Source organism: Penicillium malachiteum (genome assembly GCF_028827825.1).
Source record: "Penicillium malachiteum strain IBT 17515 chromosome Unknown utg000002l:1.0-8849297.0:1.0-8852440.0, whole genome shotgun sequence".
Classification (NCBI taxonomy): Eukaryota; Fungi; Ascomycota; class Eurotiomycetes; order Eurotiales; family Aspergillaceae; genus Penicillium; species Penicillium malachiteum.
The window spans coordinates 8,013,628-8,026,236 of record NW_026643095.1 but is presented as its reverse complement, the minus strand read 5'-3'; the positions used below and the strand labels follow the sequence as shown (position 1 = coordinate 8,026,236).

The following is a 12,609-nucleotide window of genomic DNA, read 5'->3' as shown; positions in this document are numbered from 1 at the left end:
CTTCTTCACACTTATGTAAATGACTACCTTTGTTTCTAATCATCTGAAGCGCATGTGTATTTGGATTTATCCTTCCCTTCTCTTCCACTCCATTTCTTCAGTACGCATCAAAAAGGAGAGGAAAAATATCATAGCATGGGCGTTATCTTACCTTTATTACTGGTCCCTGGCATCGACCTCTCCTGCCTTTGTCTTTTTCTTGACCTCTGAACTTTAGATCACGGAGTCCATGTGAGGCCCTCTCTATGTTGATATATTATTGGTACTTCGGCTCTTACTATTCCTTATATGCCCGGAGGTGCTGTACTAGTAGATAGATCATGATTCGTGCACCCATTATACCCCTTCCTATCTTGCAAAGTTTGGTGTCTTCATCCGAGTCCTGACACTTGTCGCCCCCACCTGCCGCAGCCTACGAAAGCGGCAATCTTCAACATTTGGAACCTTGAAACATTGAATTAATATGAGGTACGCTTTAGCTTGGAACAAGCATCAGAACAATACCTCCATCTTTACTCATTCTCTCTTGTATCCTTGCTATCTACGGTCAGTGATACTTCAGGTGATGGGATCCTATATCATCTTACGCAGCCTGCCACATCAACGGTAAACAAATCCGCGACTAAGGAAGATCTCTTGAGTCAATTGAGGCATACGCATGCCAGTGTGTATGTCAAGTCGTTACTGATATGCAATATTGTACCAAGTCTCACTTTGCTTTATACCTGCCTTATGCATGTCTTACCTGTACAGGGTGAAGGTTTCGCTAAAAGGCAATGCCGGGATGAGCGCTGGGATGACATCTTCATACGCATTTGTTAAAGTTATAGTATAATCTAATGTCTCATTAATGTATCGGTTGATTTAAGCCCTCGAGCGATTAGATTGATATGTGGCCCGATTATACATGCCAATGGCCACGTGCGTCTGGTTCCACGGTTGTGTCAAACCTTGGAAACATTGAGAATTCCAGATATCTACAACCTATCAATGAATGAGAGTATCAATTAATCTCATATAGATGAAATTATTGAAGCCAATCAGTGATTGGAATGTTAAATCTGAAAAATGTCTCTGAAAGATAGGATTGATAAAGTACTTCAGTTGCTATATTTTAAATCTGCCGCGCCTGAGGCCACGAGCGGCAGTCGACGGCAACCTGCATCCAACCCTATCTTGCAGCCATTCAGAGTTCCTATAGTGTGACCACAATTCCTCGGGCTACGTAGGATGAAATGACTCAAGTTGGAGCATATTATTATTGATGAGATTACTAGAACCACTATCAGGCTAATGATATTTTTCTTAAACTAGTTTACTATTGATGGACTTTATCTTCTCAGACCCTTTGATACCTGGAGTGGAAATGCTAGAGGGTTCTATAGCATAGTGTGTACTATCGCATAATGAACTTGAGACCACAGAACCGTGGCTTTGGTCTGATAGAATGATTTATCTCAGAGTAGTGGCAGCATGTCGATATATATGAGAATATTCAGCGCATATAGAGCAACTTATCTTCTATACTAAACTTCAATTTCGCCAGCACTTTGCGTGAAATCGGGGATGGACCCAAGTGTCGGCCTACACATTTAGTCTGAAATCTAGAATGGCAAAGATTCAGACAGATAAACTTTGTACCATACAGCCCCGGTGTTTTAGCGGGCTAGAACTCGATCTGGTCTTATTTAGTCTCCAAAAATGGGGATCTGGCCCTACAAGATTCAACACATTGTTGCATCAGACAGCCATGGTGATTGGAGCCACATCTCAAGAACTAGATAGAAATCCTGTACCTCTTCATGAGCTGAATCCAGCGGTGTGCGCGGCTATTGTAGGGTATCTTTCTCGGTCTTTCCGAGGTGGGCTTCAACCAGCCAACAACAAGGTCTACGTTTGATAGGCTGGGCTCAGCAACATTAATCCGGGCCTAATACTGTAGAGAGAAAGTTCTGTTCTTGGGCACTCAAAGACTCAGAACTGTGCATCCTCATACTATTTGATACATGCCCAAAAGAATTCAATGTACTCTATTGATTCCATGTTGGGCACGGATATCTCTTCAAAACAATTCACAGATAGGAATTTCAGGCACGAATAAGGGTTCTATTTTGTACTAGGAAAGAGCAAGGCCAGTTGAAGGCTGAGATGGAATGCAACTAGTGAACTCTTAGTCTCATGCAAGAAATAATTAATCAGATACAATGCTCTGCCGGAGATGGGATATTTGGAATACCAAAGCGCAGGACGGCAGGCCCGAGCGACGTTGAGCATGATTGGGATGGGAACTAGCATCGGGTTATGACGAGTTTTACTGGCCTTGTAAAATAGCCCCTCCTTGCTCTTTCGATGAGCCACATTTCAATACTGTGACCCCGCTTTGTCTCATATAGAGCCGCAGAATTGACTATTGATAGTTCGTCGTTGAGTTACACTACAGTACAAATTAAGGTGCGAGATATAAGACGATCTATCACATTAAGCAAAAGTTCTTACAAACTGTGAGATCGCACCATCATAGTCTTGGTTAGAAACAGGGAACACATGGCCATGGTCATGGGCACCTGGGCACCCGGGCACAGACATGCGTTGGCGCCGCATGATGGGCAAATGGGGGCTTCGAATGCCTCATAAATCAGCACTAGATATGCAAGTCACCCCCATTCAGATCTTCAAGCCTATTATCATAGAGATCGAGACAAACTTGAAGCATCTCGGGTACCAAACTATGTTATTGTATACGGCTGACTTGCAGATCTCTACCCGTGGACCCGGGTTTGTGATTCTAACAAGATGTCCTGGTAACGAATGAGCTTTCAAAACTTGACCGATTCATCTGATAGCCCTTGTTCTCGTTCACACCATCAGGATAAAATTTGGTAGAACCCCTGCTCTTGAACAGTTCATGTTTTATACCGCCTTTTGGTTGTGATTATTTCGAGCGTATGGTGTTGCTTTCCGAGAGTTGGGTTATCTATATTTTTATATGCATGGAATAATTGTTAAATAGCTGGTTATTTCCCGGATATTAGTGTTGAGAATCATCAGATATTTGGAAATCGTCCTTGAACCATACGCAGCTCAACCCTCAAGTGCTTAACTCGAATACACCAATTTACCTAGTTCTTCTCAATATTCGAACTTGCCAAACCATTGAGAGTTCTGCTTCTTCTATCATTCTCGTTACCAAACCCCGAACTCTTCAAATATCTACAGCAGCATGCGCAAAAACGCCTTTTCCTTCAAAACCGTTTTGAGGGAAAATGAAGAGTTTCCCAGCGTCTCGGAGCTGCGGATATTCTTCGAACAGGTACTCAAAGAAAAGGACTGCGAGTGGAATGTTAAGAGCCTGTCATACTCACCTTTCGAGACATTCCATGAATTTCTAAAATCGCAAAATCTGCAGACGCCAGTTTTATTGGAAACCCTTATTCAGAATTCAGCGCTCAGAAACAAAGATCATTTCGAGTCCGCATACACAAAGTTTAAAGATCGATATAGACATTTGGAGGTTAACACGCTGATGTATCTCATGGACGAGAGATTCCTGAACAGTAGGAAAGAGTATGACGTCTGCTATGCCGAACTCAGACATGAGGACAAAGTCAAGATACTTTTGACTGCAATTCTCTGGTCCGAATGTGTTTTCCCGTGCCGTGGAGGGGCAACCTGGAAAGAGCTCTTCATCAAGTTTAGTCCTGATACTTTGAGCGAGAATTTGCCTTGGCTCAGTAGTGTTAAATGGACATCTTGTTTAGGAGGAGGTACTATAATGGAAGAAGAGGAAGAAATGAAGGAGAGGAATTTTGAGATCATCGACCGTCTTTGGGAATGGTTTGATGATGACGAACAGGGCCCGTCGGTCAAGCTTGTATTCGACATGGCGTTACGGGGAATGAAAATTGGTGTGTCACGGAAGGGAATAGCGCCCATAATTGATGATATTAAGAAGGTTATCTTGGATAATGAGCGCATGGGAGGATAATTGAGGCGGGGATATGCTCAAAACACCATATTGCGACTTTGAAAGACCGTGGCTTCATTTTGCACTGTTTGTCTTGCTGTCACACTAGGTAGATTGATCATTCGGGCTCCATACTCCATCCTCGGTGCATTCTTGTCAAAAATGTGTTCTTTTTTCATTTTCAAACCCCACCATTTCAATATCTCCATTAGTTCTTTTTCAGATGAGTCAGTACTGCAGGCACCAGCCTGGACTATGGCTGATTAGCTAGTACTCCGTATTTATGACTCAAATCATGGCGATCGTAAGTGATTGGTGACGCGGAAAATGGCACCGAGTTAAATGCGATCGGCAATAGTCGCCTGCAAGTTATCACAAACAGGAATAGACTAGATCGTTTTCATCACAAATCTGATAGATCATTCATGTGGCCCCTGCGGAAGATCCCCTCGGAAATTGGAAAGAAGAGTAGGTTCTGATTTGAAAAAGCAGCAAGACAATATGGGCGAGAGAAACAAAGGCGTTGAAAGACAAAGGAAAGAATGGATAGCAGAGAGAAAAATTCGCCGAGAGTTTTGACAGGGGTAGTAGCTCTGAATAACTTGTTAGTTGATTTGGCTTTTGCCTTGAAGACCTGCTAGCTTGACAGCACGGCCGCCGCGCCGCCCAACAAGAGCAGGGGTAGGTACCAAAGTCCGAAAAATTACCGATTGATTAGTTGCCTGTCAACACAATCGATTTTTTTGGGGGGCAGAGTAGCCTAGTAAAGATGACTTGTGTCTAGTCTTCGTTTCCCTGAATCAGTATAAATCTGGGTCAACTTGAACCAAGATCCAGCACTGAATTATGAAAAGAAAATCCCAACACCATTTGCATTCCAGTCACAAGAGAAGAAATCCATCTGGACAAGCTCCATTTAAAATGGGACTCAGTCGTTGTCCAGAAGTATCACCTCACCCTCCAAACAGAACTGCTCAGTTCCCGAGCGAAGATGGTATGTTAATCTCATACCCCATTCTATGGTCACCAACTAATCGTCCTTGCATCGGTAGGGAAAGGCGTAAATTGGTATGAACATCCTTTGGTCGACAAGGCCATCAACGGAGACCCCAAATATCATGAGCTTGTCCCACAAGAAGTCAAAATAATACGGAACATTGCCTTATATGTAGAGAAGCATATCTCTATGCATGATCCTGACATGACGAGGAATCGCACATGGCTAGTATGCTTGCATTGGAGGTTTCTCGGGACGAGAAAGACAGATGAAGCCTGGGAATGGTCAGCGGAGAAGATCTGGGCAGAGCGGAAGAAGCTCCAGGGTAATCGTTCAGGTAAGCAAAACCCTGGATAATGCAGAAGAATGCAAAGAGGCAATAGTTTGCAATTGGGAATGAAGCCAGAGACTGACTGGTGTTGATACTCAGATGAAGAGTTCTACCGAGATCTCCTTAAGCGGACCTTCGCACCTCCAGCATTTGGGGCACCCCGACCTGGGGTGCAGGTACTCTCTGGAATGTCATACGACAATTGAAAGGAGGATAAATAGGGTGGATGAGGAAGGGGACAAGAGAAAGAGGAATGTCGAAGAGAGCAAGAGGTAGGATACAAAGAACGCTTCATGTACCTAAGTGGAGAAGAGCCAAAAGATCAATGCCAGCGACTGCATTATTATTGCCTGCCTTAAGCCCGTGCTCAGTACGGAGTACATACCACTGGTCATGATCTCCGCTAGTCAGATGTGCATCTGGGTGTTTGCGTCGAAGACCGATCTTCCAATCAAACTCGAAATCACACCATGGGTATACTGCACATTTCATTAGCGTCTTTCTGCTCATGGACGGGGTATATCGTCCAAACTCAGGTTGCGGAAGGTTTGTTTTTAGGGGTTGTCTTCTCCTCATTCCTGATTACCGAGATGATTGCCGACAATTACTGGGATTAAGTGCTCTGAGTCAAATGGGACATTATATGCTGAATGCAGTTTCCCCAGGCAGCCCGATTTGAAATATCTGTTCTGAACTTCGGCCCTCCCCCTCAAACGCCGTCCCTGAATCTCATCATTAACCCTCCGTTGGCATATGGGTAATCGTTTATCCCTATCGAATCCATTTGAAGTTTCTCACATTTCATTGCAAAGATGCCTGTTTGAGGTACATTGTCTAGGTCATAATCTGGCTTCAAGTAACACTACTAGTAGTTGATGGAGTCTTGAATCATCTTTCATGATCTGTTTGATCGGAAGAAGGAAGAACTTGAATGACAAATTCCAAAGTCTCCAAGAACGAGTCATGGAATGCCCACAGAAGTCCTTAGCAATACTATATCCCAGTGGGTCATAGCATTACCGATGGTGGTAAAAGGGAATCTTTTTGGTCATCAGCACAGAGGGCTTTCCAAACAGGGGAAGCGTGAACATTGAGTGGAAAAGAAAGTCGACCTGCCTAAGGGGGGCCCAGATCTTCAAGTTCCCACAAAGCACTCGGGATGAATCAGACTAGTGCGCTCCGCTAGTGAGTTAGCATGTAACCTCACATGGATACTAGTAGGAGGGGATTGCAAGTACCTAGAAAGTATCTTGTACCCCGTACATGTACTACATGCATCATCATGTCCATATTCAACTTCGGAGATTCAACACTTCAAGTGAACGGAGTGGGCAACTACTGAGGATTATAGTTCTTCTGCTAAGACAAATGCGTATCGGATGCTTTCATCCTGAAATTGGACTTTTTATTAAAGATGGATACTCCCTAAGGCTTTTATTAACTGATCATCGCTCAAACTTGAGGTATGTACTCTGTACCTTGACTGCAGCCACTTTCGAATGCAAGAATTACGACATTACATATGCAGTCAACTGCAGCAACCAATAAATCGCAACATCTTCGAGTCCGTACAGCTAGGTGGCTGCTTGCATATTCCTTCTGATAATACGGAGTATACGGTGTACACTTGAGTATGTTCCAAATTAGTAAGTGGAATTATGAGCGAGCTCTCTACTAGTAGATTCAATACCATGCCTCTCGAGTCTAGCATCATGAATTGCATATTAGTCCAAAGATTTTGTTAGTACCTTCAATATAAAGCATTGGATGAGAATGTGATATCACAAATATCGGAGGCGAAGTTGACTCGGAGTCACCGAAGTCAAGGCCAGCCAGTACTTGCAAGGTTCCATATACATGATACATGGGCTTAGCTATTGTGGACTTTCAAGTGCTCGTTGCTCAGGTGGTGCACATGTGATTACAAGCGCCTCACTAAGACCATTTGCTCAAGTTTCCAAGATTGTCGAATACGAGAAATACCACATCAGATGGATGATCACACCGTGGACATGTGCACATGTGCAGGAAGTTTAGTAGGTACTCCGTATTTATTGCTCAAAAGTACCAATTGACCAACACATCTGTCTTGAAGCAAGCCGGATTCAGTAGTCTTCCAGTATCTTGTATGATAGGGCAGACAATGACTAATGAACTACACCATCTAGCTCCGAGGAAGATATTTTCGATTGATCAAATCTGGCGTCTCACACGCACCCAATATTCGGAACAATACTAGTCGGACCCAGGGGCCTCATATTTGTGAAACATGGATAGATCCATATGCATTTTCGCCGTAAAGATAAGATATAAAAATATAGATTGTCAGACCGAATACCGTCGCTAAACCGGGCCCATTCCAGGGCCAATAAAAATATAGATGAACATGAAATGAACTGAATAAGTAATCAAAAAGCATGATGACCCAACCATAGAGGAAAAGAGGATTGGATGGGTGAAGAGAAAGGGGGTATGGGTGCATGTGTGCCACATCGAGGGCACCAGAGGCGAAATAGACAGCAACACCGATTGGCTGCTTAACAAATCGTAAATTCAAATCAAACTTCCGTCAAATATGCCAATCCGAGTGCTGTTCGCTCGCTAGTGAAGTATGGGTGGAGGTGGAGGATGTGTCATGTGAGATGAGGGCAGTTGGTTGCTTTTCGCCCAGGAAAGAAAAGAAAAAGAATACCCGCATGATTGTCGCTGATCAAACAAGAATCTCTAGGAAGCCCGTCCCTGGACAAAATATACTTTCCCCTTTATTAAGAATAGAAGGTGCTCTTCTGGAAACTTTCAGGCGAGATGTCGCCCATCTTGCCCTTCAGCTCGGGCGGCTGATCACCAGCTGACTTGGGGACTGAGGTGAGACTCTTTGTGCGATCGGTAGAAATGACACCGCTAATTGAGTTTGTACGGGAGGCTGGCGCACTGCCAGATGTAATGGCTTGTTGATTAGGTCGTCTTTGGATAGTCTCCAGGTAAGGACCAGGCAAGTAACCCACACGTCCATCACGAGCACGGCAGCGCCACCATTCTGAAGCGTTGCCCATAGGGTCAGACTTGCTCAAGACAGCAACAATATCACCCTTCTTCACGGCCAGGTCAATGCCATTGCTCTCCTGGGTCTCGGGAGAGTAGTCGTAGAGGAGACGGCAAAAGTCCAGCTTGGCCGGATCCAGGGACGCTGATTGCGGTTCACCATTGGGACCAGCAAGTTGCTGGCGACGCTCCTCTTGCGATCGGGCGAGAGCCTTGATCAGCTTGCCCATCAGGTAAGGGAGACCGAAAACAGCAACAAGGAACATGAAGAACGGCTTCTTTGAAGGCTTGGCGGGAGCCGGCGAGCCATCTGGGAGGGTGATAGGCGCCGAGCGTCCACCCATGAAAGCTGCAAATGCAGCAGGAGTCAGAGCAGTAGCATCGGCTGGGGGAGGACGACCGGTGAGTTTGGCGATTAATGTGCGGAACCAACGGATGATGGTGAAGATCCCCAGAGCCGAGCCGAGGGTGGTTCGCAGGTTACCGAACTGTTCTGCGACCGAGACCATAGCTGTGCAAATAAGTTAGAAGAAGGTTTTTTGGAATCTAATTGAATGTGAATAGGAATCTCACCGAAAAATGAACTGTGAGTGGCCATATAAGTGCTTTCCAGCATCTGGGCAAACCCTCCAAATGCTCCAACAATACTCTCAATCATCTGGAAAGTGGCTTGGGTGCTCTGGCTGAAAGAGTTGGTGAGGCTGTTGGGGTCATTTGGGTCCTGCCCAGGCATGCCTCCATACATGCCTCCCATACCTCCCATGCCCCCGTACATGCCTCCCATGCCGCCGTAGCCACCATACATTGATCCCATAGAGCCGAAGCGAGAGTATGGAGAAGAGTATGCACTCATACCTCCATAGCCTCCGTAAGGGCTAGTTCCAAAACGCGATGCGCCGTACGGAGAGTAGTTGGAAGCATTTGTGTTGACCACAGAGTTAAGAGCACTGGGGCGGGAGGGTAATTCGGGGGCGGAGGTAGTCGAGGCGGTTGCGGGGTTGCCCGCAGAGGGCGAGGTCATCGCGGTAGATGCAACAGGATTTCCAGCAATAGGCGCAGACGATAAAGCGTTCCCTATATAATTACACAATAAGTACTTATTCGCGACCGTAAAGACAGGAAGTGACGATCGTAGTGACGAGACGTGACGAGACGTGACCAGCGGCGATTTCACCGCTTCCACTTGAGGCCCGGAACCGTTTGGGGCAGAAGGGCAGAAGTTAAGACTCACCACTAGCACCTGCTCTTTCCCAGGGTTTTGGTGGTGACACCGACGCCATAATTGCAACCTATATAGCGCAATCTATCGCATCGGGTCAAGATGATGGAGGAAAACTGGGGGTGGAGATGACGGGGAAAGGGAGTGGGAAAAGTCAAAGAGGTCGCATGTGGTCGGGAGTGGAGAAGCCGAGGACATCGGCGTTTACCGACTTGTTCTACCGCCTAGGCTCTTATGGAGTACATAGTAGCCTACTAGGTAACCCTTAGTATAGAATGAGTCAAAGAAAACCGATTTTGATGACTCTCAAAGTTACTTCGTTTATAATCGCACATTCACATGCATTCAAAAAATCTGATTAAACATATTGTTATTGTTTCTTTAGCGATCAAAACTCGAGTCTTTGTTAGGTGGCAAATCCTCGCACTCTTATTTACTGTGTACAAAGTACCAGTAACCTATCGCCTCTCCGAATTCCGAGGAAAACTATAGAAGTGCAAACGTTGGGATTCTCAAGATTGTTTGAACATGCTAGATGTATATTTAACATGAAAGAAGTCTGATGTGAGCAATAGAAAATTGTACAAAGTCTGTCGCTTGGATAGTCCCTTGAAAATCTACATGCAAGTATAAGACAAGACCCATACCCGAATCGAGTAACTGTAGCCGAAAAAACATAAAAGCAGTGAAGTATCACTGATGCAAATCCCAGTTGTTGTCCCTCCCTAAATTGAATCAAAATATCCAACGCCGTCGCATATATACAATGAAAGTAGCGAATTCAAAAAGCCAATTACAGCTCTCTATCTCTATGCTGCTGCTCAACGGATTGGGCCAGGGGATCATCTGAACCTGGTGCCCTGATCTTCCATTGACGAGGGGGCACAGGTAAACCCAACCAGAAGGCCCAGAGCCGTTGAACTTCCATATAGACAATCTCGAAACTATACATAAAATTAGCAAGATGTCATCACATGGTTGAAAGAGAGAAACACTTACACAGTGCGAGGAGCATTGATCCAACTCTTCAGGACATATAAGGTCGTGTCCCTAATAACAGTCCATTCGGTGACAAGCTCATCAAACGCGCCAGGATTGTCAGGGCGACGCGGGTACTCCCAAGGTTTACGTCCCTCCATCTTTTGACGTCCATGATGCCAATTGCTCTCATCATTATTCTCATAGTACAGGTTACCAGCACCATCGTGGAATATGCGAGCAGGTTGTTTCCCATCAGGTGTCACCTCCGCCTGCTTAGGTGCCAACGGAGCGTAATTGTGAAGAGGGTAAGCATGTTCCTGGCCAGCCTCGAGGGCTTCGTGGAAGCTGCGAGCAGCGGCAAGACTGTGGGAGATGCGACCGAGCGTGTTGACTAATGCAACAAGTTCTGTGCGGCGCAGAGGTGGGTTCTCGCCGTTCTTGGTCTCGTCGTACTCGAACAAGACTTTGAGGGCAGTGCCGTATCCATTCACCTGTAGCTTTCCCCACAAGCGGCACTTGTCACATCCCACACAATCCATCAGTCGGCTGACGTTGCGGAATCGGTTGCGGAAATCTTCCTTCAGGCCGTGAGCGCTTGGGTCCTGGAACATGGCCTCCTCATCGAAGATGCGGGGAGGGCGCGCCAGGATATCAGTCAGCTGATTCAGGCGCTGCTTTGTATCAAAGTCCTGTACAGGGTCACTGGTACAGAAGGTGTAATTCTGGAGGTGCTTGCGCAGTTTCGCCACGGCGCGGGAAACCAGGGCATAGTTAAAGTACATGTTGGAAATGCGCTCGGGGTGGCCATGCAGTCTGTCCTTGTAGCACTGCATATTGGGCTGCCACTGACCGGTGGTTTGGTTCAAGTAATCCCAGCAAAGGTGAGTGGAGATAGAAGCATGCATGCCGCTAATGAGGCGATGGAAGACCCGCTTCTCCAAACACTCATTGTCTAATGGCAAGCCATCGAGACGCTGAGATTCCTTTTGAATAACGTTCCGAAAGTCGGAAACAGCCTGGAGTCCGCTTAATGGCACATGCAGGGATTGCTCCTCCAGCTCCTCCTCTACTGGCTTCATGAAGCAATTCTCTCGGTAGATGGCGTTCCATACTTGATTTGCGCCCTCTCCGGCGTATCCGGTAAACCGTTCAGGGTTGTCAACCAGACTCACGTAGTCGCCTTTTCCTGCGGAGCCCTCGTCCTCAGGCACACAATAGTCTCGGTCATCGCATTCGTCATCGTACTCCATAACACAACTTTCTCCAACACCCTCTCCAAGCATACCCTGAAGCGGTCGCTCCTTGGGTCGCTCTGCTTGTACTTTCCGCGGTGGGTGGTTGGCCTTTGGTCCTTCCAGCTTGCTCAGCTCTTCTGAACGCCAAGTCGGCGGAATATCCTCTTCGGAGTCAATCGTATTCACAGCGCATGCTATGTTTCCACACATGCTACTGGAATCTGACCAGAACGGACATTGTTTATTAAACAGGTTCAATCGATAATAGGAAAAGAAATCGGTTTCGACGGTGAGGGATTGAAGAAGAGCGTAGACCTCGTCATTGAGGTTATTGATTGTGCCGTAAGATACACAGGCATCCGAGACCATACTAGATGAATCAAACTATAGCAGAGCACGGCATAAGTTAGCAAATTGGTTCCCTGCGATGGCTCCCCACTCTCCGAGATCTGACTTACAGCGCATTTTGCGGTGTCCAGTTGTTGAGAGTCATGACTTGCGTCTGTCAGACTGATAAAGGCGAAAACAGCTGTATAAAACAGCTTCGCCGCCGAGCGCATCTTGTGGACCATCAAAAATCACCGTATGTAGGGAGTAAAGCAAAAAAGCGGAGGGTTCGGAGGACGCGGTAGATAGGTGGCGCGAACTCAGCAGAATTCACGGGGTATGCGAAGTAACGGTTGATTGAGCGTCGCGTAGACAAAATTGAAATCTCCAAGATCTCACGTATACTAGAAAAAATGACGATTATAAAGCAATGAAGAAGTGGACAGTCTGGCCTTCAGTGGCGGAATGCTTTATCGGACCGATCGATGCCAAGACGTGGTCTGACTGCTTAAT

At 46.0% G+C, this 12,609-nt stretch overlaps 4 protein-coding genes across 4 annotated transcripts; 2 read left to right on the top strand and 2 right to left on the bottom strand.

Annotated features, from left to right (window-relative positions):
* Window positions 1-3,220: 3,220 nt before the first annotated feature.
* Window positions 3,221-3,985, top strand: N7483_005985 (uncharacterized protein; the record flags this gene model as incomplete). Its single annotated transcript, XM_057089422.1, has 1 exon — window positions 3,221-3,985. One exon carries the CDS (start codon window positions 3,221-3,223, stop codon window positions 3,983-3,985), a length of 765 nt encoding a protein of 254 aa, XP_056949251.1.
* A 900-nt stretch (window positions 3,986-4,885) lies between these two features.
* N7483_005984 (uncharacterized protein) lies at window positions 4,886-5,318 on the top strand (the record flags this gene model as incomplete). The annotated part of the gene is made up of 2 exons (XM_057089421.1): window positions 4,886-4,958; window positions 5,017-5,318. 2 exons carry the CDS (start codon window positions 4,886-4,888, stop codon window positions 5,316-5,318), a joined length of 375 nt encoding a protein of 124 aa, XP_056949250.1.
* A 2,739-nt stretch (window positions 5,319-8,057) lies between these two features.
* On the bottom strand, window positions 8,058-9,614 carry pex13 (peroxin PEX13; the record flags this gene model as incomplete). The annotated part of the gene is made up of 3 exons (XM_057089420.1): window positions 8,058-8,845; window positions 8,908-9,408; window positions 9,566-9,614. 3 exons carry the CDS (start codon window positions 9,612-9,614, stop codon window positions 8,058-8,060), a joined length of 1,338 nt encoding a protein of 445 aa, XP_056949249.1.
* A 732-nt stretch (window positions 9,615-10,346) lies between these two features.
* On the bottom strand, window positions 10,347-12,329 carry N7483_005982 (ER oxidoreductin; the record flags this gene model as incomplete). The annotated part of the gene is made up of 3 exons (XM_057089419.1): window positions 10,347-10,497; window positions 10,553-12,153; window positions 12,228-12,329. The coding sequence occupies 3 exons, from the start codon at window positions 12,327-12,329 to the stop codon at window positions 10,347-10,349; spliced, it is 1,854 nt and encodes a 617-aa protein (XP_056949248.1).
* Between the last annotated feature and the right edge of the window lie 280 nt (window positions 12,330-12,609).